The sequence below is a fragment of the Theropithecus gelada genome, chromosome 14 (assembly GCF_003255815.1).
Source record: "Theropithecus gelada isolate Dixy chromosome 14, Tgel_1.0, whole genome shotgun sequence".
Lineage (NCBI taxonomy): Eukaryota > Metazoa > Chordata > Mammalia > Primates > Cercopithecidae > Theropithecus > Theropithecus gelada.
Window position 1 is genome coordinate 67,358,255 of NC_037682.1, and position 23,975 is coordinate 67,382,229.

Sequence of the window (23,975 nt, forward strand, 5' to 3'; positions counted from 1 at the left end):
ATAGTTTTACAGAGAAATACCCTGACTTTTACATGAAGAAAACTATTCAAACTTAAAACTGTTATTGAAGTGTTTAGGGGTAAAGTTTACCAATGTTTGCAACTTACTTTGAAATGCCTCAAAAGATGTATTGGTGGGTGGCTACAGGGATGAGTAGATATATGATAAAGCAACAGCAAAATATTAGTTGTAGCATCATTCTCAATTCCCCCTCAGCTTGGTGATGCATACATGTACAGTTTTTCCAACTGTTCTGTAAGCTTCATAATAAAATGAACAGACATTTAAATTTTTTTTTTTTTTTTAGACTGAGTCTCACTCTGCTGTCCGGGCTGAGTGCAGTGGCACAATCGCGGTTCACTGCAGCCTAGACTTCCTGTACTCAAGCGGTCCTCTCACCTCTGCCTCCAGAGTAGCTGGGACTACAGGCACACACCACCACACCCGGCTAATTTTCTTTTTTCACTTTTTGTAGAGATGAGAGTGTCTCATTCTGTTGCCCAGGTTGGTTTCAAACTTCTGGCCTCAAGCAATCCACTTGCCTTGGCCTCCCAAAGTGCTGGGATTACAAGCCTGAGCCACTGCACCTGGCTAGAATTTTTTTTTTAATTGAAAAAGAAGGCCGGGCGCATTGGCTCATGCCTGTAATCCCAGCACTCTGGGAGGGTGAGGCAGGTGGATCACTTGAGGTCAGGAGTTCAAGACCAGCCTGGCCAACGTGGTGAAACTTCATTTCTACTAAAAATACAAAAATTAGCCGAGTTTGGTGGTGTGCACCTGTAATCCCAGCTACTCAGGAGGCCAAGGCAGAAGAATCGCTTGAACCTGGGAGGTGGAGGTTGCAGGGAGCTGAGATCGTACCACTGCACTCCAGCTTGGGCAACGGGAGAGAAAAGAAAGAAAGGAGAGAAAGAGAGAGAAAGGAGGGAAGGAGGGAAGGAAGGAAGGAAGGAAGGAAGAGAGGGAGGGCTGGAGGGAGGGAGGGCGGGCGGGCACACGAGCCACTCTCTGGGACTTCTGTTACAAATTGTAATGGACTTGATGAAAGTAAGGTGGAGTAAATGAAAACAACATAAAGGGCACAGAACACAGTCCCTAGGACACTTAGTAAATATCAGGTTTTATTATCATTTGGAATGGAGGAAATGGGTACAGACTGGGGGACATTCTTTTTTTTTTTTTTTTGAGACAGAGCCTCACTCTGTCGCCCAGGCTAGAGTGCAGTGGTGGGATCTCCGCCCACTGCAACCTCCACCTCCCGGGTCCAAGCAATCCTCCCACCTCAGCCTCCTGAGTAGCTGGGATTACAGGTGCCTGCCACCACGCCCAGCTACTTTTTCTATTTTTAGTAGAGACGGGGTTTCACCATGTTCGCCAGGCTAGTCTTGAACTCCTGACCTCAAGTAATCCGCCCGCCTTGGCCTCCCAAAGAGGAGTCTTAAATGAATTTCACTGAGGGATTTCAGCAGATTTTCATTACAATGTCCACCCTGAAAGTGTAGGGGCCAGAGTTCCACGCTGGTTATAAACTCTGTTGCTGTGTGAACTTATACCTGTAATTTCCACCTCTTTACCTCGCATTGCTTGTTTTTAAACTATGAGAATTGAACTTGCGGCCGGGCGCGGTGGCTCAAGCCTGTAATCCCAGCACTTTGGGAGGCCGAGACAAGCGGATCACGAGGTCGGGAAATCGAGACCATCCTGGCTAACACGGTGAAACCCTGTCTCTATTAAAAAATACAAAAATCTAGCCGGGCGAGGTGGCGAGCGCCTGTAGTCCCAGCTACTCCGAAGGCTGAGGCAGGAGAATGGCGTAAACCCGGGAGGCGGAGCTTGCAGTGAGCTGAGATCCGGCCACTGCACTCCAGCCTGGGCGACAGAGCAAGACTCCGTCTCAAAAAAAAAAAAAAAGAGAATTGAACTCTAAGATCCTCTGAAGTCTAGCAGTCCTGCTGGTCGAACCCCCTTTGCTGTTCTTGCCTACACTCTTCTTTCCCTTGACGCCTTCTTTACGTAAAAACTACATTTCCCATGAGCACCCATAGGCGTCCACGTAGCGCAGCCCTTCGTCGTCGCTCGCGCCCTTTATACTCACTTCCGCCCGCGCGCCACTTCTTTTTCTTTCGGCGGAGCGCGGCGCCAAGATGGCCGTGCAAATTTCCAAGAAGAGGAAGGTGAGCCTCTGGGGACTGGGTTAGGGGAACGACTGCGCCGCGCGGGTCAGGGGCTTCTCGGGTGCCACCGCGAGGCCTGTAGCTCCGTGCCCTGCCCTGGGAAGCGGCTTAAGCTTCGTGGCATTCCCACGGGCCGCGGATGGCGGTGGATTGAGTGAGAGGCCCGAGCCAGGCGGGCGCTGTGTGGCCGGGTAAGGGAGAGACAGGTTTTTCTCTGGTTCCGAGTGAAGCGCAGAGAGATGGGGACCAGGCGCCTCTTCTGTCCCGGAGAAGGCGTTTGTGAGCATTTTTTGGTCAACGGAATTAGTAAACGTGGTATTTTGAGGGCGTGTGTCATTTCCCTCATGTCTTATCCCATGGTTTTGGGAAGGGGAGGCAGCAGTGTATACTTGTCTTCTTACTGGTCGAGTCTGGGTACAGTCTGTTGGTCCCACGACCTCAACATGAAGGGTTACTGACGATTGCTTGCTCCGTCTGAGGACCCCGGGAGGAAGCTGCCTCGGGTTTAACGCTTTGTTATTCCATGGGAAAGAACTGTGTAAAAATCATTAGTTTTAAAAATAGACAGTTTGTCATTTCGTATACCTACACTTCGATGTTAAAATTAAATCCACAACTCTTGTGAGTTAGGATTTTCCAGCTCTGTTTACAGTTAAAACCACAGGTACCGTAAGGCCAGATAACATGGCTGGGATTCTTTAGACGGTCCAGGTTGTGTCTGCAAGTGAGAGAGCTTATATGTTAAGTTCACTATCTATTCTGTTCCTTCACAGTGACAAGTACAGTGTCTTTGCTGTGCTGAGTGAAGTGTAAATAGGCTATTTTAGAGCAGTTTCTTGTTTTGCATGTGGAACTGTTTTAAACCCTTCGATGAAGAGATGATGACGAGTCTGACTTGGGGGTGTTGCCTTCGCCCAGGTTGCCTACTCTGTGCTGCGTTCTGTGGCACAGTTTAAACGGCCCTGGTTGAAGTAACTTCCTAAAGATGACCTAGAGGCATTTGTCTGAGAAGGGTTGCTGCACTCCTGTTGGAACAAGGGTTTGGAACCATTGGTTGGAGGTATTTAGTTTTGGGGAGGGATGCATTGACTAATAAGACACTGGCTCAGGCGAAAGTGAGCCTACACCGATGTCCTAATTTTGAACTTCGCTTTTTTTGGATTAGTTTGTCGCTGATGGCATCTTCAAAGCTGAACTGAATGAGTTTCTTACTCGGGAGCTGGCTGAAGATGGCTACTCTGGAGTTGAGGTGCGAGTTACACCAACCAGGACAGAAATCATTATCTTAGCCACCAGGTAAACCTCACTTGACTGGCCATCACCTATAATTGTTGTAAATGCTAAGTTGGTTTATTCCTTTTTTTTTTTTTGTGAGACAGAGTCTTGCTCTGTCCCCAAGGCTGGAGTGCAGTGGTGAGATCTCTGCTCACTGCAAGCTCCGCCTCCCAGCTTCCTGCCATCCTCCTGCCTCAGCCTCCTGAGTAGCTGGGACTACAGGGGCCAACCACAATGCCCGGCTAATTTTTTTTTTTTTTTTTTTTTTTTTTTTTTTTTTTGAGACGGAGTCTCGCGCTGTCGCCCAGGCTGGAGTGCAGTGGCGCGATCTCGGCTCACTGCAAGCTCCGCCTCCCGGGTTCACGCCATTCTCCTGCCTCAGCCTCCCGAGTAGCTGGGAGTACAGGCGCCCGCCACCGCGCCCGGCTAATTTTTTGTATTTTTAGTAGAGACGGGGTTTCACTGTGGTCTCGATCTCCTGACCTTGTGATCCGCCCGCCTCGGCCTCCCAAAGTGCTGGGATTACAGGCGTGAGCCACCGCGCCCGGCTAATTTTTTGTATTTTTAGTAGATTCGGGGTTTCACTGTGTTAGCCAGGATGGTCTCAATCTCCTGACCTCGGGATCCGCCCACCTCAGCCTCCCAAAGTGCTGGGATTACAGGCATGAGCCACCGCGCCCGGCCGGTTTGTCCTTTGTGAACTTAAGGGGATAGACAGCCAGTGAGTCTGGGCGTAGTGAATGTAATTGCTTCTTAAAAGCTGGATTTTAAGGCCAGGCATAGGATCGCTTGAGCTCAGGAGTTCAAGACCAGCCTGGGCAACATGCGGAAACCCCCTCTCTAAAAAAGATAAAAAAGGGTGTGGTGGTGCATACCTGTGGTCCCAGCTATTCCAGAGGCTGAAGCAGGCGATGGCTTGAGCCCAAGAGGTCCAGGCTGCAGTGAGCCATTGGTGTGATCCAGCCTGGGTGACAGAGAGAGACCCTGTCTCAAAAAAAGCTGCATTTTGAAAATTTAACTTTAGTTTTTGTCAATGAAAATTATATGCTTTGTGGCAGAGATTTTGCTACCACATATATATGCAAGATTTAAAGTTAAATCTAGCATTTGTGAGAGTCATGAATTGTCACTTTTTCCCCGCCCAGAACACAGAATGTTCTTGGTGAGAAGGGCCGGCGGATTCGGGAACTGACTGCTGTAGTTCAGAAGAGGTTTGGCTTTCCAGAGGGCAGTGTAGAGGTGAGTGATTCTGGCGTATGCCAGAGATAATGGCTCTTCAGAATGATAACTTCTAAAAACTGGGAGACTTTGTTCATTACAAATGGACTGATACAACTTTGTTGAAATTCTCTTAATGAATAATGGGCTTAACTTTGTAAGCCTGTTCTGCTAATGGCTGATAGTTAAAGGATTTTACATTCAACTTGGGTATAGAAATGATGCATATGATGGATTGACTATCCCCATTGGTGTACTTGGTATGGCCAAAGGAGCCAGGGTGGGAGGGCAAGGAACCTGCACTGTGTGTAGGTGGTAGAAGTGCTTTAGGAATTGAGGGATACTGAAATTATATGCTGTTTGTGATGGTGTTGTGCAGTCTTTTGGCCTCCGTAGGCCACGTTGGAAGAATTATCTTGGGCCACACTACTGGTAGCGCAAAAAATCACGATGTTCAATTTTTGTTGGGCCACAATCAAAGCCATCTCCTGGGCAGCATGCGGCCTCTGGGTTGGGCAAGCTTGGTCTAGAAAGTGATACTTGTGTGACAAATGCCAAATTTTCAACTTTCAGTTGAAAACAGTGGTGATGGTAACAGGATGTCCCTTCCTTCCTTTAAAGCTTTATGCTGAAAAGGTGGCCACTAGAGGTCTGTGTGCCATTGCCCAGGCAGAGTCTCTGCGTTACAAACTCCTAGGAGGGCTTGCTGTGCGGAGGTAAGTGTCCTGAGACCTAATGGTCATGACCTTTTGTGTGTATCAAAATATATGTCTCCTGTTTGTTGATTAGCAGATGAACTGTTATAAAGTGACAGGATCTGCTAGTCTCCCAGAATTATAGTAAGATACTAAACCATGCCCTCACTGAACTGGCAGACTAGCAAGACTATGAAAGCAGCGAGAACCATAAAGGGTGGTCAGTGCTGTAATGGAGAAGTGTTCTGGGTGCTTTGGGAGTTCAACACAAATAGAACTGTCCAAGGAGGGGACCAACTCCTGTTGGTCTTCTCGAGGAGGCTTTACAAAGAGCCCTGTCGGGGAGTGCGGTGGGCAATGAAGAATAATTAGGCCTGTTACTGGGTGTGTGTTATGTATCCCTAGGTAGAAGTGCCTTAGTACTTGTGGGATACCATGAAACTTCAGTAGGAATCATTTGGATCTACTTAATGTGTTCACTCTTAAAATGGTACTCTGAAGAGATAAGATAGACCTGAAGTGAGAGAGCTTAAAATCTAGACACTTAACCTCTGAGTTGCATGCAGATAGTAATGTGAGGGTGTACTGGTAAGATTTCAACAGGAAGTTCTTTGTGCAGTTTGACTGTATGTAAAGGCATTGAAATGCCTTGCCTAGAGGAATTATAGGAAAACTGCTGTAGGAAGGTTGACTGGTAGGGATGGGTAGTGTAGACAAGGCCGTAGGTAAGGACCTAGAAAAGACTGCTTACCTGGTTCGAGTGCCCGCTAGGCGCTTAGAACAATGGTTCTCAGAAGATTAGTGCCAGTCCTAGACCCACCAAATAGGAAACTGGATGTGTGACTCAGCAGTCTGTCTTAGTAACCCCTCCACATGCTAGTTGCACACATTGAAGCAAGTTAATGTACTTCTGAGCCTGGGATCTACTATCTTCTAAGGTGGACCATCATACCACCTCTTAGTTGTGGAATATTAAGTAAGATAATGTGAAAGGGCCTGGAGGTGGCTAGCTCTCCAGTTAGTATCTCGCAGAGTGTAAACTACTGAATGAGTTGGGGGGTAGGGCATATTTTAAAATGTTTTATCAGCATTCTAATAGCAAGGTAGCCAGGATCCTAGGTGGGTTAGCTTTCCTAGTGAATGAGACTTCGGAGGTTGCAGAGTATTACAAGGGACCACAAAGTGGGTAATTGGAGTTTAAAAATGTGGTTCTCAATTTTGATTATACGTGAGAATCACCCAGGGAGCATTTTTAAATACATGTGCCTGTACTTTGCCCATTTAATTGGCCTAGAGTAGGGCCTAGACATCAGGGTTTCTTTTGTTTTTTATTTTAGCCTTCCGAGGTGATTCCAGTATGCAGCCAGAGTTGGAAAGTACATGTTTAGGAGCTTGACATACTTGATGAATATTACCCTAAGATTCCGTGTGATAGGTGTGGAAGAGAATTGGTATCGTTGGGGCCAGACTCTGGTCAAATTTATTCTCCATTAAAGGAACATTGAATACTAAGTTTTTGTTTTGTTTTTTAAACTTGGTGGAGGTCCTTGATAATAACACAACTGGATCTCTTTTCTTCTAAAGGGCCTGCTATGGTGTGCTGCGGTTCATCATGGAGAGCGGGGCCAAAGGCTGCGAGGTCGTGGTGTCTGGGAAACTCCGAGGACAGAGGGCTAAATCCATGAAGTTTGTGGATGGCCTGATGATCCACAGCGGAGACCCTGTTAACTACTACGTTGACACTGCTGTGCGCCATGTGTTGCTCAGACAGGGTGAGCAGCTGAGAGTGCTTGTCAAAGGGCATTTGTGGATAGATTTGGTTTTCCACAGACATCTAAAAATTGGGGGGAGTTTATCATGGAAGCAGCTGGGTATGTTCATATTCCTTGGTATATCGATTACCACATTGATCTGTAAGAATCAAATTGCTGAGACCTGTCAGATCCAAGAGTTGGTTTGTCTTTTTTAGCCATCTGTGTACCCTTCAGTGATGACATGATGACGAGTCAGAAAGGTCACCTCCTGCTCTTGGTCCTTGTCAGTACCACGTTCTGTGGTGCTGTGCGTGAGTTCCTTCTGCAGAAGTGTCCTATTCATTGATTGATTTAGAGGCATTTGTCTGAGAAGGGACCAGACCCAGGAGTGCTTGAGTAAACTGCTTGCTCTCTTTGGTGTTGTGTGATGGGGGCCGGTGAGATCCCAGCTGTGTGCTAACAACTGTGGTGTCCTCTAGGTGTGCTGGGCATCAAGGTGAAGATCATGCTGCCCTGGGACCCAACTGGTAAGATTGGCCCTAAGAAGCCCCTGCCTGACCACGTGAGCATCGTGGAACCCAAAGATGAAATACTGCCTACCACTCCCATCTCAGAACAGAAGGGTGGGAAGCCAGAGCCGCCTGCCATGCCCCAGCCAGTCCCCACAGCATAACAGGTATGTCTGCAGGGGCAGAGGCCTCTTGGGGCAGAATAGGGTCCTTCCTAGTCTTTCTGTTAATACTTGTATCCCACGTTCTGGTAAGCATTTGGTGAATAAAAATTGCATTTATTTACTTTATGTGGGAGAATACAAGTTGAAACCTGGGGTCTATTTAACCCTCAGTTCCACTGGGACAGGTGTTTGCCTTTATTTTCAGAAGTTCCTGCTTTCACTCGTGTGTATGAAATGAAATAGTTTTCCCTTATCTTCCCTTATTTGCTCAAGATTTTTTTTTTTTTGAGACATAGTCTTGTTCTGTCACCCAGGCTAAAGTGCAGTGGCTGGTCTCGAACTCCTGACCTCAGGTGAACCACTGTGCTCAGCAGCTATGGTCAACACCTGGGGTTTTTTTGTTTATAGGTGTTGTGTCTCTAGGTGCCTTGTATCTTTTTTTTTTTTGAGACGGAGTGTCGCTGTGTCGCAGGGGCTGGAGTGCAGTGGCTGGATCTCAGCTCACTGCAAGCTCCGCCTCCCGGGTTTACGCCATTCTCCTGCCTCAGCCTCCCAAGCGGCTGGGACTACAGGTGCCCGCCACCTCGCCCGGCTAATTTTTTGTATTTTTTAGTAGAGACGGGGTTTCACTGTGTTAGCCAGGATGGTCTCGAGCTCCTCACCTCGTGATCCGCCCGTCTCGGCCTCCCAAAGTGCTGGGATTACAGGCTTGAGCCACCACGCCCGGCCACCTTGTATTTTTTTTATATATAAAAAAGGACAAACCCTTATGTATTTTATTAATGTTGCTGCAAACCCTCAATGGGAGTATGTATCCATTTGATAAATAAGGAACTTAATAACTCTTGTAAAATTTCTTACTTTTGTGCTTTATTTGGTTTCAGGGTCTCCTTGGCAGCTGTATTCTGGAGTCTGGATGTTGCTCTGTAAAGATCTTTAATAAAATCTGGTACAAAGACACAAGGCCTGAATAGACTGTTCAGTATTCAGACTGAGGGGCACGTTGGCCTCTGGAGCATTACATATCTTCTTGGTACCATACTTGAAGTATTTGCAAGGGCCAGAACTGTAAGACCCAAGCAGAGCTAACCAGAGAGATATCTTTGTGTGATAGTGAAGACTGATAGCAAGCAAGGCAGCACCTTGATTTGTTGTCCTGTAGTTCAGGGTTATAGGTTTAGAAGAGGGCTATATTTGAGTTTTTCCTATGCATAAGGCGATCCACGTTGCATATAGAAAGTGAACATAAATGGTCATTATATTTTGTGTCATGCTGTGCTCTAAGTATTCTTTACATATGTACTCGTTAATCAACCTCTCTAAAGTGTAAAGGAAATTTGCTTGTGCCACTGAAGTTAAGATTCAGAAGTAAATTTGCCTAAGCAGTATAAAGCTATCATTAGAATCCACATTCCTAAGTTGTGTTCTCTTAGGGGATCATGGAACCAGTCATTGGTACTACAGGCCATTATGTTCTAGAGACCTGTAAAGAACATTTAAATTGTCTCTGATTTTATCTGTCAGTATTTTGAAGTATTTTCTGCCAGTGTCTGTATTTTACAAGAAATTGGGCACTATTTTCTCAGGCAAAACTAGTGAGGGACAGGTTGGCTTGAAAATCATACAAGACTGATGATAAATCACAGTCTGGTTGATCACAGAGGGGAATTCCAGGGACAGCTATTATAGTCCTGGAAGGCCAAATCCGGTGGCTGCTTCCTAGTGATGCAGCCTGGCGGGTGAGATAACCCTGGCTCCATAGACCGCTTAGCAGGTGCTGTGATTATTTGGTTGTCTTCTCAATTAGACTGAGCTGCACATGGTAAGGGCTTAATATTTGAGTAATTATGTAGGGCGCACACTCAAGTTATCTGCCCCCTTCCCTTTCTGACTCATAAATGGGTCATCTTAACAATTTAAGTGTACACTTCTATAGTGATAGCCCTCTGTCCAAGGGTTTTGCATCTGTGGATTCAACCAACTTTGGATCAAAAATAATCAAAGGATGGTTGTGTCTACTGAACGTGTAGACTTATTTTCAAAATATTTTCTTATGTTGTCACTTTCTTGTACACTGCAGTGTAACAGCTGTCTGTAGCACGTACATTGGATATTAAAAGTAATCCAGTGAAGATTTAAAGTCTTAAGGATGTGCCTAGGTTATCTTAGGTGTAAATACTCTACCATTTTGTATAAGGAATTTGAGCATCTGGAGATTTTGGTATTTGAAGGGGGTCATGGAACCAATCATTGGTACTGCTGGAAGACTGCTGTATATTCTCATTGTGCATCAATCTCCAGAACTTCATCTTGCAGATGTGCTGCCCCTCCCTCACCTTTTTGAAAGAGACTTTGATGGTTATATAGATTCCTGTCTTTTTTTTTTTTGAGGTGGAGTTTTTCTCGTCTACCAGGCTGGAATGCAGTGGTGCTATATCAGCTTACTGCAACCTCTGCCTCCCAGGTTCAAGTGATTCTCCAGCCTCAGCCTCCCGACTAGCTGGGATTACAGGCACCCGTCACCATGTCCAGCTAATTTTTGTATTTTTAGTAGAGACGGGGTTTCCCCATATTGGCCAGACTGGTCTCAACTCACCTCAAGTGAGGCCGAGCACCTCGGCCTTCCAGAGTGCTGGAATTATAGGCATGAGCCACTGCACAGCCAGTTGAACTTATTTGAACATCTGCAAATCATTAAGTACTGGGAACAGGTTAAGACTGTACTGCCCTGTACTTTAGATTAGGTGATCTTTTAAATTCCTCATGAGTTTTCTTGAGTCCACTTGGAAGGTCAGCCGGTAGGAGAAGGTAGTGCTGTTAATTCCCACTAGGTGTTGCTGTTAACAAAGGAAATGTGCAGTAAGAGTAATAGCTTAAGGAGAAAGAAAGAAACTAAATGAATTGTGACAGAAAAGTATGTAGATTATTAGCATATAGATTACTGAATTATTTAGGAGAAAGTGCTGTTAATTACCACTAGGTGGTGCTGTGATAAAGGCAATGTGCAGTAGGAGTAACAGCTTAGAAATAAAAATTGTGATAAAAATATGAAGATTATTAGTGTATAGATTACTGAATTATCAAAGTGAACACCCCTATGTAACCATTTAAAAATACCAAAATGTGTCTGGCTGTGGTGACTCACACCTGTAATCCCAGCACTTTGGGAGGCCACGGCAGGTGGATCACTTGAGCCCAGAAGTTCCAGGCCAGCCTGGACAACATGGTGAAACCCTGTCTCTATGAAGAGATTTTAAAAATTTGCCAGATATGGAGGCTGAGGTGAGAGGATGGCTTGATCCTGGGAGGTGGAGGTTGGCAGTGAGCCATAATTGTGCCACCACACTCCATCCCTGTCTAAAAAAAAAAAAAAGACCCCCAGATTTGCCCCCTCCCTTGTATCTAAGAAGGTATGGGAGGCCAGGTGCAGTTGCTCATGCCTGTAATCTTTAGGAGGCTGAATGGGAGGGTTTTTTTTTTTCTTTTTGAGACAGTCTTACTCTGTCACCCAGGCTGGAGTGCAGTGGCACAATCTCGGCTAACTGCAGCCTCAGCCTCCCAAGTAGCTGTGATTATAGATGCCCGCCATCATGCCTGGCCAATTTTTGTATTTTTAGTAGAGGTGGGGTTTCACCATGTTGGCCAGGCTGGTCTCGAACTCCTGACCTCAAGTGATCCGCCTCCCAAAGTACTGGGATTACAGGCATGAGCCACTGTACCCAGCCTAGTCTTTTACATCTTTTTCAGAAAACGACATAAGACAAACGTAGAGCTCAGGTGAGCACTTGGTAACTAGAGTATTTGAGACAGGGTCTGGCTCTATCGCCCAGGCTGGAGTGCAGTGGCAGTGGCACAGTTTCACTGCAAACTACCTCCTGAGCTCAAGCCATCCGCCCACTTCAACCTCCCAGGTAGCTGGGACTATAGGCACGTGCCACCACCTCTGGCTAATTTATATTTTTTTTAGTAGAGATGGGGTTTCACCATGTTGCCCAGTCTGGTTTCAAACTCGACCTCGAGTGATCTGCCTGCCTTGGCCTCCCAAAGTGCTGGGAATACAGGTATGAGCCTCTGTGCTTGGCATTTACCTTGATTTTTAAAGTAATTGCCTCCCTAGACAGTATAATAAAAAGTACTAGCAAGTATTTTTATTTTATTTTTGAGTCTTGTTCTATCACCCAGGCTGGAGTGCAGCGGCGTGAGCTCAGCTCACTACAAGCTCTGCCTCCCGGGTTCACGCCATTCTCCTGCCTCAGACTCCGGAGTAGCTGGGACTACAGGCGCCCGCCACCACGCCTGGCTAATTTTTTTGTATTTTTAGTAAAGACAGAGTTTCACTGTGTTAGCCAGGGTGGTCTCGATATCCTGACCTCGTGATCTGTCTCGGCCTCCTCCAAAGTGCTGGGATTACAGGCGTGAGCCACCGCGCCTGGCCTGTATTTTTAAAACTTAGTACGTCTTGGCCGGGCGTGGTGGCTCATGCCTGTAATCCAGGAGTTTGAGACCAGCCTGGCCAACATGGTGAAACCCCACCTCTACTAAAAATATAAAAATTGGCCAGGCGTGGTGGCGGGCATCTGTAATCGCAGCTAGTTGTGAGACTGAGGTTGCAGTGAGCTGAGGTTGCAGTGAGCCGAGATTGTGCCACTACACATTGCGCTTGAACTCAGGAGGCAGAGGTTGCAGTGAGCCAAGATCCTCCAGCTTGGAGGACAGAGTAAGACTCTCAAAAACAAAACAAAACTTGGTATATCTTTTTTTTTTTTTTTTTAGACGGAGTCTCACTCTTGCCTAGGCTGGAGTGCAGTGGTGCGATCTCAGCTTACTGCAACCTCTGCCTCCTGGGTTCAAGCAATTCTCCTGCCTCAGCCACAGGAGTGCTGTTCAGTAGAGGAGTTTAGTGGTTCCCTGAACTTAGCTGCTATTGGAGAAGGTGGGAAGACCTCTGAGGTAATTCTTAAAGGCCTTGTGGCTCTTGGTGAAGCAGTCTGACATTGTCAGTGTCCTGTAGGAACAACCATTCAGCCTTAGGTGGTGCTGAACACAGCCAGAGATCTTAGCTTGTAATCTGTAGATACAAGTAGCAAGTAGTACAAGTAGATAGAATCCTGCTGCAGTAGTGGTCATGGCCCCACCCTCAGGGCTGCAAAAGGCTTCCAGTTAAATATCCAGGTCAAGCCCATCTACAGCACCCTTGAAGGAAAGGCCAAACAAGAACTCACCTTTTCCTCTGTGCTTTTGTACCTGGCTGTTTTTTTTTTTTTTTTTTTTTTGAGACGGAGTCTTGCTCTGCCGCCCAGGCTTGAGTGCAGTGGCCGGATCTCAGCTCACTGCAAGCTCCGCCTCCCGGGTTTACACCATTCTCCTGCCTCAGCCTCCCGAGTAGCTGGGACTACAGGCGCCCGCCACCGCGCCTGGCTAGTTTTTTGTGTTTTTTAGTAGAGACGGGGTTTCACCGTGTTAGCCAGGATGGTCTCGATCTCCTGACCTCGTGATCCGCTTGTCTCGGCCTCCCAAAGTGCTGGGATTACAGGCTTGAGCCACCGCGCCCGGCCGTGTACCTGGCTGTTTACACTGCTTGCACCCTTGTGACTGACTCCAGTAGAACTCAGTTGAAATTTGCCTTTGTGAAGTCTTCCCTGATCTGGCTTTTGCTGTTATGGCCTGATTTATGTCCCCCCAAATTGTGATGTTGAAGCCCTAACCTCCAGCATGACTATTTGGAGATAGGGCCTTTAAGGAGGTATTGTGGCACTGGCTTGGCTCTTGTCATGGACTCTTATTGCCTTTCCTGGCTGGACCTCTCTGCAGCTCCATCTTTCCTACTTCCACAGTTGAGGCTTGATGAATGAGGAGAGATTTGCTTACTTATAGCTCTCCTGAATGTTCTTCAAGCCAAGGCTATCACTACTTCCCTCTGTTCCTTTCCAGTTGAAAATAGGGTTTGGAAGAAGAGGGCAAGAAGAGGCATTGAACATGCAGATGGGGGTACATACTGCCCTCAGGGACTCCTGCCACCACCCATCACACTGCCAGCTCTCCCATCCTCCACCCCATCAGTGATCCCAAAGTAATTGGATGTTCTCTGCAGGAGAGTAGGAGGCTCAGACCAAAGGAGCCAAGGCTGAGGGCCAGGGGTCACAGGAAAGCTCGAGAGTCATTTTCTTTCTGTCAGGGCTTCAGATATAAAATCTGATTACCAGTGAAATAAAGATGACACTAGTCTATGTGTTTTTATTTTTATTTTATTTTTCCTGAGACAGAGTCTCACGCTATTGCCCAGGCTGGAGTGCAGTGGCGTGATCTCAGCTCACTGCAACCTCTGCCTCCCAGGCAAGTGATTCTTGTGCCTCAGCCTCAAGAGGCTGTATGAGGCACACGCCACCATACCCAGTTAGTTTTTGTAATTTTTTGTAGAGATGGGGTTTCACCATGTTAGCCAGGCTGGTCTTGAACTCCTGGCCTCAAGTGATCCGCCCGCCTCAGCCTCCCAGAGTGCTGGGATTACAGGCATGAGCCACCATGCCCATCCTGTTTTTATTTTAACTTGTGAAAATTACATGTGTTCCACATAATATTTTAAAACAAGTTAGTCTATTCATAAACATGGTAAAAATTCAAGAGTACAGAAAAGAAAACCCCTCTCCCACTGCTGAGCTCACCCTCTGCAGAGGCGCTCTCCACTGTTTCTTGTATATATTTTTTTGAGACGGAGTCTCCCTCTGTCACCCAGGCAGGAGTGTAGTGGTGTGATCTCAGCTCACCGTAGGCTCCGCCTCCCGGCTTCACACCATTCTGCCTCAGCCTCCTGAGTAGCTGGGACTGCAGGTGCCCGCCACCAGGCCTGGCTAATTTTTTGTATTTTTAGTAGCGATGGGGTTTCACCATATTAGCCAGGATGGTCTCAATCTCCTGACCTTGTGATCTGCCCATCGGCCTTCCAAAGTGCTGTAAAGTGCTGGAATTAACAGGCGTGAGCCACCGCGCCCGGCCTTTCTTGTATATTCTTTTTTTTTTTTTTTTTTTTTTTTGAGACGGAGTCTCGCTCTGTCACCCAGGCTGGAGTGCAGTGGCCGGATCTCAGCTCACTGCAAGCTCTGCCTCCCGGGTTCACGCCATTCTCCTGCCTCAGCCTCCCGAGTAGCTGGGACTACAGGCGCCTGCCACCTCGCCCGGCTAAGTTTTTGTATTTTTAGTAGAGACGGGGTTTCACTGTGTTAGCCAGGATGGTCTCGATCTCCTGACCTCGTGATCCGCCCGTCTCGGCCTCCCAAAGTGCTGGGATTACAGGCTTGAGCCACCGCGCCCGGCCTCTTGTATATTCTTAAAGAGATACACTCCATGTATACACAACTGAGTGTGTGTGTATTTTTATCTTTTCCCAGATGCTATTACCTTAAGTATGACAATACTGGCAGCTTAATGCACAATTTGTTCAGAAGCCATTTTAGAAAGAGGCCTGCCCCCTCAGGGTAACCTCATCACAACAGGATTTTAGAGAAGACTGCCACATTGGAGGCAAGAACCCTCTGAGCTGGATGCTGTCCACAGCACGTTAGGTATTGTATCTGCAAGCAAAAGGAGAAACTGGCTAACAAGCAGCACAGAACTTTATTGGAAGGCTCTCAGGTAACTCAGAATCTATGAGAAGCCTGGAAAACTCAGCTCTGAAATGAGATCTAGGGAGGCTGACATCAGGGAACACAGCCAAGGTTATGACTGAAAAGCAGTCTGGTCTAGGATGTCATCACCAGACTCTCCCAGTGAATGATTTTTCACCTGTCCCTTTTTTTGTGTGTCACTGTGAGGTTTAAAGTTGTGGGTGAGAGCATCTGATTGGCCAAGCCTGGTGTCTGACCCAGCTGTTGAAAAAGATAGCTTTGGCTTCTATAGTGGAAATGAGGCCCAGCCCAGTGCCTTACTCCATGCACTTCTCCCCCAACTAGGTAAGGTGTTGATGCTTTGTGGCGTTGTGAAATTGTCCTTGAAACCCACTGGTAGAAATATGGCTATTGGCAACATGGAGACAAGGGCTGACGCCTTTCATTGACTTCTCATCAAAGGTTACTGTTGGCTAGGCGTGGTGGCTCACGTCTGTAATCCCAGCACTTCAGGAGGCCGAGGTGGGCGGATCACGAGGTCAGGAAATCGAGACCATCCTGGCTGACAGGGTGAAACCCTTTCTCTACTAAAAATACAAAAAATTAGCCGGGTGTGGTGGTGGGCGCCTGTAGTCCCAGCTACTCCAGAGGCTGAAGCAGGAGAATGGCGTGAAGCCAGGAGGTGGAGCTTGCAGTGAGCTGAGATGGCCGTCTCAAAAAAAAAAAAAAAAAGGTTACTCTCAGGGTCTGAGGAGTTAGGCTCTAGTCTTGAGGTTTCCTGGCAGCTGGTGACAGACTGGGAGCTGGGAGCTGCTTAACTGATGAGCTTGCCCATCAGTCAAAGAGAACACCTGCTAGTAATGTGAGCTCTTGGGGATAGACCCAAAGGGTGAGCCAGAGTCAGGGATGGAACCACCACTGTTAGCATAGAGAACCAGGAGAAGCACAATGTATGTGAGAGGACAGTGGATAAAGGGTTTTTTGGGGGGTCCACTCCCAGACAGAATCTGGGCTGGCAAGGCTGCTGAAGCCCACAGTGTAATGTGATAATCTGGAGCCTGCTACCTGCATCTGTGACCTCACCCCCAAGGGGAGGTCCAAGAAATTTCAGCCACAGACCCCACCCAGCTCACCACCTCCAGTCAGCCATGCTCCACACTGTTACCTGGGAAATGAAGCAAAGGCTATAAGTATCTCAGTGCTGCTGTGGTGGTGAGGCGAGTGGGAACACCTTCCTCTGCAGTGCTTTTACTAAGGAGACTTGAGATGTGGGGAGAAGCTGAGCATTGCAATCAGAGACCTGGGATCAAATTCTGGCACCAGCACTGATTCATTGAGTGGGTGACCTTGGACCTTTCTGATCCTCAGTTATCTCATAGGGCTGTTGTGGGAGTTAAAGGAGATGTAACTATTAATACGTGTTTCTGTGTTTCTTCTCTAGTGTTTATCATCTAGTATATTCCCTCTGTTTGGAGACGTTATAACAGCTAAGAGCCCAGCTATGGCGGAGTGTGGTGGCTCACACCAGCACTTTGGGAGGCCTAGGCTGGTGGATCAGTAGAGGCCAGAAGTTCGAAAACAGCCTGGCCAACATGGTGAAACCCCATCTCTACTAAAAATACAAAATTTAGCTGGGCACGGTGGCTCACGCCTGTAATCCAAGCACGTTGGGAGGCCGAGGCAGGTGGATCACGAGGTCAGGAGTTCAAGACCAGCCTGGCCAAGATGGTGAAACCCCATCTCTACTAAAATACAAAAATTAGCCGGGTGTGGTGGTAGGCGCCTGTAATCCCAGCTACTCGGAAGGCTGAGGCAGGAGAATCTCTTGAACCTGGGAGGCGGAGCTTGTGGTGAGCCGATACCGTGCCACTGCACTCCAGCCTGGGCGACAGAGCGAGACTCCGTCTCAAAAAAAACAAAAAAAAAGGAAAGCGGAATCTACACCTTCTCGGCCAGCGGTAGCAACTGCAGAACTGCAGGAGACAATCTTTCTAGACAAGGCAGTTGAGGAGGAGGGAGCGCTTGAGGGGGACTGGCCTGGCGTGCACTCCGCACCTCGGGGACGTTATTGAGTGTGGAACAGCTGCTTTTGGAAGACTATTGCCCAGAAGAAAAGATGTTTAGTTTTCACAAGCCAAAGATGTACCGAAGTATAGAGGCCTGCTGTATTTGCAGAGCTAAGTTCTCCAGTTCTCAATTCACTGACAGTAAACGCTATGAAAAGGACTTCCAGAGCTGTTTTGGATTGCATGAGACTCGTTCAGGAGACATCTGGAATGCCTGTGTCCTGCTTTTGAAAAGATGGAAGAAGTTGCCAGCAGGATCAAAAAAAAACTGGAATCATGTGGTAGATGTAAGGGCTGGACCCAGTCTAAAGACTACATTGAAACCAAAGAAAGTGAAAACTCTATCTGGGAACAGGATAAAAAGCAACCAGATCAGTAAACTGCAGAAGGAATTTAAACGTCATAATTCTGATGCTCACAGTACCACCTCAAGTGCCTCCCCAGCTGAATCTCCTTGTTACAGTAACCAGTCAGATGACGGCTCAGATACAGAGATGGCTTCTGGTTCTAATAGAACACCAGTTTTTTCCTTTTTAGATCTCACATACTGGAAAAGACAGAAGATATGTTGTGGGATCATCTATAAAGGCCGTTTTGGGGAAGTCCTCATTGACACACATCTCTTCAAGCCTTGCTGCAGCAATAAGAAAGCAGCTGCCGAGAAGCCAGAGGAGCAGGGGCCAGAGCCCCTGCCCATCTCCACTCAGGAGTGGTGACTGAGGTTTTTATGTAGAAGGGGAACAAAAAAAAAGAAACATCTAAATTTTGAAAAGACCACAAAGCAACAAACTGACCCTCTGTTTTTTTTTTTTTTTGAGATGGAGTCTTGCTCTTGTTGCCTAGGCTGGAGTGCAGTGGCATGATTTTAGCTCACTGCAACTTCCGCCTCCCGGGTTCAAGTGATTCTCCTGCCTCAGCCTCCCAAGTAACTGGGTTTATAGGTGCCCACCACCAGACCCAGCTAATTTTTTAGTTTTTGTAGAGATGGGGTTTCACCACGTTGGCCAGGCTGGTCTCAAATGACCCTCCTATTTTTAACTTGGATATCTGCTATTCTGCCAAAAGACAATTTCTAGAGTAGTTTTGAATGGGTTGATTTCCCCCAGTCCCACAAACTCTGAAGCCAGTGTCTAGCTTACTAAAAAAAGAGTTGTACATAGTATTTAAGATGCTGAGTATTTCATAGGAAAGCTGAATGCTGCTGTAAAGTGCTCTTTAAGTCTTTTTTTTTTTTCCTTTTAATCCCCTTCTAATGAATGAAACTAGGGGAATTTCAGGGGACAGAGATGGGATTTGTTGTATGATAAACTGTATGTAGTTTTTAGTCTTTCTGTATTGAGAAGCAGTGGTTGGGGCATTTTTTAAGATGGCTGGCTACTCTTGTTTTCCCTCACGATAATAAATTTGTCATAACTCAGTAACATGGACTTGCCCCTAGAGGTAGTTGTTGATAATTCTGAAATATTAAGGTCTTGCCAAGCTTCTGATGATTCAAACCTGTACTACTGATTATTAAGCAGGACAGATTGAGCTTTCTGTTGCAAATACCTTAGAGGAGAAAGTAATTTCTAAATATACAGAGGTAACTTGACTATATATGTTGCATCCTGTGCCTCCTTTCATATTAATATTTGATAAAGATTTTAGTTTATGTAAAACTTCTAAAGCAGAATCAAAAGCTCCTCTTTGGGAAATGGCAGGTCTTTAGGACAGGCGAGACCCCGTATGAATAGTACCAAAGCATTACCGCATGGTAGAGAGCACACTCTATTAAAAATGTTAAGCTATCTGAAAAATAAAATGTGCAAGTCTTCAGGATGGCACAAAACAAAGGTTAATGCTTCTTGGGGCACATTTCTTAGAGGGCTTGCTGAGTGTGTACATATAATTGACTTTTGTTTGTGTTACATGACTTTGATGACCATTGAAAATCTGCACAATTCAGTTTCAGCTCTGGATTACTTCCGTTGACCTTTGTGAAGGTTTTTATCTGTGTAGAATGGGTGTTTGACTTGTTTTAGCCTATTAAGTTTTTATTTTCTTTCACTCTGTATTAAAAGTAAAATTTACTAAAAGAAAAAACAAAAAAAATTTAGCCGGGAGTGGTGTGGTGGCATATGCCTGTAATCCCAGCTACTTGGGAGGCTGAGGCATGAGAATTGCTTGAACCCAGGAGGCAGAGGTTGCAGTGAGTCGAGATCGTGCCACTGTACTCCAGCCTGGGTGACAGAGCGATACTTTGTCAAAAAAAAAAAAAAGACATCAACACTCATTGTGGAAAACTTGGACAACAAAGGAAAACATGGCTAAGAGAAAAATAAAAAAGAGCCCAGCTCTTCAAGCTGGACAGTTTGGATTCAGCATCAGGTATACAACTTAGCAGTATGGGCCCCAGCACATCAGTTACCTCCCTGTGCCTCCCTTTGGTCATCTGCATGTAGAGTGCTTAACACAATGCCTGACCTATCACAGCAAGTGCCCAGTTAGTGCTAGCTGTTACTATTACCACTACTTAAGCATATCCTCTTGGATTTTAATAGCTAAATTCATGATATTGGATTCTCCCCATCCCAACTATATGTACCCTGACCACAGGTGCCATGCTTTCTGCTTCTACTGAAAGGTGGGCATAGCTGGGCAGATAATCATCCCCATTTTACAATGGTGAATTTGGCCTTTTACTGTGTGCCTTGTTCCATTTTCCTCTTGATTATTTCTAATTTTTTTTGTTTGTTTGAGGTGAAGTCTCATTCTGTCACCTAGGCTGGAGTGCAGTGGCATGATCTCGGCTCACTGCAACCTTCGCCTTCTGGGTTCAAGTGATTCTCATGCCTCAGCCTCCCGAGTAGCTGGGATTACAGGTATGCACTAGCACACCTGGCTAATTTTTGTATTTTTAGTAGAGACGGGGTTTCACCATGTTGGCCAGGCTGGTTTCGAACTCCCAACCTCTGGTGATCCGCCCACCTCGGGCTCCCAAAGTGCTGGGATTACAGGCATCCATCTAGTGATTATTTCTGATATCTGATGTTGCTGTGTATAAATGCAGCTGTTGTATTTCAAAGTAGGGCCTGCCAACATGAGACAGGAAAACATTGAAGTATCGTAGAGAGTTAATAGTTTCAACCTCAGAGATTGTTTTTCTTACTGTTTTCCTCAGGGACATTAGAGTTTGATAATGTTTTATCTACCAAACCATTCTCTCTTTTTTTTTTGTCCTTATAATACCCAGATTGGTATGACTCTCTGTTATTAACCAAAGCTACATTTATAGCGCAAGCATGACCATGGTGAGAAGATAATTGTTATATGCCCTGAGCTTTCTGTAAACATTTAATCTCCTGACATCCCTTATAGTGGACACATTTCATTACTAACTTCATTTTACAAGTTTAACCCATGCAGTACATATTAGGGGGAGTTGGTGATTTTTCTTAGGCTTTAAGAAATATTGGCAGGGTATGGTGGCTCACATCTGTTATCCCAGCACTTTGGGGGGCCAAAACGGGAGAATCCTTTGAGCTCAGGGGTTCAAGATCAACCTGGGCAACATAGCCAGACTCCATCTCTAAAAAAATTTAGGCCGGGCATGGTTGCTCACTCCTGTAATCCCTGTACTTTGGGAGGCTGAGCCAGGCAGATCACGAGGTCAGGAGATTGAGACCATCCTGGCTAACAAGGTGAAACCCTGTCTCTACTAAAAATACAAAAAAAAAATTAGCCGGGCATGGTGGCGGGCGCCTGTAGTCCCAGCTAGTTGGGGGACTGAGGCAGGAGAATGGCGTGAACCCGGGAGGCAGAGGTTACGGTGAGCCGAGATCGCGCCACTGCACTCCAGCCTTGGCGACAGAGCGAGACTCCATCACATACACACACACACAAATTTAAAGACTAGTCAGACTTGGTGGCACATGCCTGTAGTCTCAGCTACTGGGAGGCTGAGGTGGGAGGATCACTTGAGCCTGGGAGGTGAGAAACATTGGCTGGTCTCCTGGCCCCTTCCCAGAGCCACAGCCCCAGGCCCTTGCTTTCTGAGGTGCTGCTTGTCCCAGGGGACTCAACTGCTGATGGTGTGCCCCAGGTGCAGGATATTGCCACCGGAAAGTACACCTGTAAGGGGATGCTGGGGTCTTGGGAAGGAAGGTGACTGTTTTTTTTTTTTTTTTTGAGACTGAGTCTGGCTCTGTCACCCAGGCTGGAGTGCAGTGGCCGGATCTTAGCTCACTGCAAGCTCCGCCTCCCGGGTTTACGCCATTCTCCTGCCTCAGCCTCCTGAGTAGCTGGGACCACAGGCGCCCGCCACCTCGCCCGGCTAGTTTTTTGTATTTTTTAGTAGAGACGGGGTTTCACCGTGTTAGCCAGGATGGTCTCGATCTCCTGACCTTGTGATCCGCCCGTCTCAGCCTCCCAAAGTGCTGGGATTACAGGCTTGAGCCACCACGCCCGGCTGGAAGGTGACTGTTAACCTATGGAGATCAGCTTACTGTATGAGCATTGGCCAAAATGACCCTGCTGCCCAGCCTCGGCCCAGATCAAGATCTAGAGGCCAGGAAGGAAGTGGGCCTACCTCCCCACTGTGCCATGCAACTGGTCAGATATAAGAGGTGGAGATACGGGCTCCACCCCTCCAGGACCACCAGCAACCAGGGTGTTTGCAGCCTGGTTTTCCACAAGTCTGCCCCACCCCTAAGGCCACACAGCTGAAGCTTTGGCTCTGCTTTCTTGCTTTCATTCCAGGGATGGGCAGGCTGCCATTGGGCCACCTGCTGCCCCTGGCCCCAGACTCTCTGGGTAGGTGGCCATGTGATCCAGCTGGCAGGACTACCCCACCCATTTCAGTGTCCTAATTCTTACTTTGTTATGCCATTGTGGCAATCTGGTGGTAAATATAACCTTTTGACAGAGTTTTTGAACTGCCTGGAACCCAAGATCCTAAACATTTTTTAACCGTATTTGGGTTATCTTTTTTTTTGGTTTTTATCCCCAATGGAGAAAAATCAATATGGAAAAAAGTTATTTTAAAATACACGATGAGTGGCAGCAGTGGTGGTAGGGGAAAAAAAGGTTAAAAAATTTTTTTAAATAAAAAATAAAATACAGGATGAAGTGAATTAAAAGATTTGTTTAATGTACTTCAAGGATAATATTTGTGTCTGCAAAATTTGAGAATAAATTGGTCTCGAATTAAAAAAAAAAAAATTTAGAATGTCAAGATCCTAACTTCCAATTTGAGAACAAGTAACATGAGTCTGTGGATTGGAATGACTTATGTGATCCCAAACCCTCATTTTCACAAAGAAGTAGATGGAGGCCCAGTAGCTTTGAAATTCAAATGAAGCCATGCCTCTGCTGCCTAGTCCAGTGCTTGTGCTAACCACTCAGCCTGCCCAGGTACAACTGGGTCTCTGTCCACCGAGCAGGGAGTCCACTGTGATGTATGCATCCTGCCCTCACTGGCAGGCCATTGACTACAACTGCAGCCAGCCGATTCTCAACAGCCCTTAGTGTGGTGAGCAGGAGAGCTCAGCGCTTTGAGCCCTCAATTGCCTGGAGAGAAGGTAGAGCTGGCCTTTAATTAAGGACTTTTTGCTTTTTAGAGGGAGCTTCCAGGGAAGCATAGCATAGCAATAGGGCCACTTTCCTGCCAGAGGGGGTGGGTGCCAAAGGAGGTGGATCTTTTGCTCACTGGTTTACCCTCAACATACCAGGAAGAATAGTCATCCTGATTCACTGTTTGGTTCAGGTTTTTATCACACAGTATTGTGTGATAAGTAACCACTGTTTGGTGGTTACTCTGACTCGGCGTGGTGGCTTATGCCTGTAATTCCAGCACTTTGGGTGGGAGGCCAAGGCAGGTGGATCACCTGAGGTCAGGAGTTCGAGACTAGCCTGACCAACATGGGGAAACCCCATCTCTACTAAAAATACAAAAATTAGCTAGGCATGGTGGTGCGCACCTGTAATCCCAGCTACTAGGGAGGCCGAGGCGGAAGAATCGCTTGAACCCAGGAGGTGGAGGTTGTGGTGAGCTGAGATTGCGCCACTGCACTCCAGCCTGGGCAACAGAGTGAGACTCCTTCTCAAAACAAACAAACAAACAAAAAACGAAAATCTAATATATCCATATGGTAATGAATGTTTCCTTTTATTTTGTTTTTATTTTTATTTTTTATTTTTGAGATTGAGTCTCACTCTTTGCCCAGGCTGGAGTACAGTGACACAACCTAGGCTCACTGCAACCTCCACCTCCTAGGTTCAAGCAATTCTTCTGCCTCAGTCTCCCCAGTAGCTGGGACTACAGGCATGCACCACCATGCCCAGCTAATTTCTGTATTTTTAGTAGAGATGAGGTTTTGCCTTGTTAGCCAGGCTAGTCTTGAACTCCTCATCTCAGGTGATGCACCCCCCTCGGCCTCCCAAAGTGCTGGGTTTATATTGTTGTTTTATTTTATTTTTTAAATCTTGTTCTTTGGAAGAGCATTTTTTTTTTTTTTTTTTTTTTTTTTTTTTTTTTTTTTT

At 46.6% G+C, this 23,975-nt stretch overlaps 1 protein-coding gene, 2 non-coding genes and 1 pseudogene across 6 annotated transcripts in view; all 4 read left to right on the forward strand.

Annotated features, from left to right (window-relative positions):
* The first annotated feature begins 2,093 nt into the window (after positions 1-2,093).
* RPS3 (ribosomal protein S3) overlaps positions 2,094-23,975 on the forward strand; it is a 24,070-nt gene continuing 2,188 nt past the window's right edge. Inside the window, exons 1-8 of one of the 3 annotated variants that reach the window (XR_003115525.1) lie at positions 2,094-2,174; positions 3,340-3,470; positions 4,595-4,688; positions 5,289-5,383; positions 6,947-7,134; positions 7,596-7,792; positions 8,674-8,733; positions 19,695-19,709. Coding sequence is in view for 2 of the 3 variants with exons in the window: in XM_025355144.1 (XP_025210929.1) it covers positions 2,145-2,174; positions 3,340-3,470; positions 4,595-4,688; positions 5,289-5,383; positions 6,947-7,134; positions 7,596-7,789 (732 nt within the window). In the remaining variant the exon portion in view is untranslated. Of the gene's footprint in view, positions 2,175-3,339; positions 3,471-4,594; positions 4,689-5,288; positions 5,384-6,946; positions 7,135-7,595; positions 7,793-8,673; positions 8,750-19,694; positions 19,710-23,975 lie in introns of those variants that run through there. The other 2 variants (XM_025355144.1, XM_025355145.1) reach the window with 2 other exon arrangements.
* Positions 3,040-3,187, forward strand: LOC112607463. The gene has a single exon (XR_003115805.1). It is a non-coding gene; the product is annotated as a small nucleolar RNA SNORD15 (small nucleolar RNA).
* On the forward strand, positions 7,345-7,490 carry LOC112607462. Its single transcript, XR_003115804.1, has one exon. It is a non-coding gene; the product is annotated as a small nucleolar RNA SNORD15 (small nucleolar RNA).
* Positions 17,329-19,531, forward strand: LOC112605569 (annotated as a pseudogene). Its single transcript, XR_003115526.1, has one exon. The product of XR_003115526.1 is annotated as an SIN3-HDAC complex-associated factor pseudogene (transcript).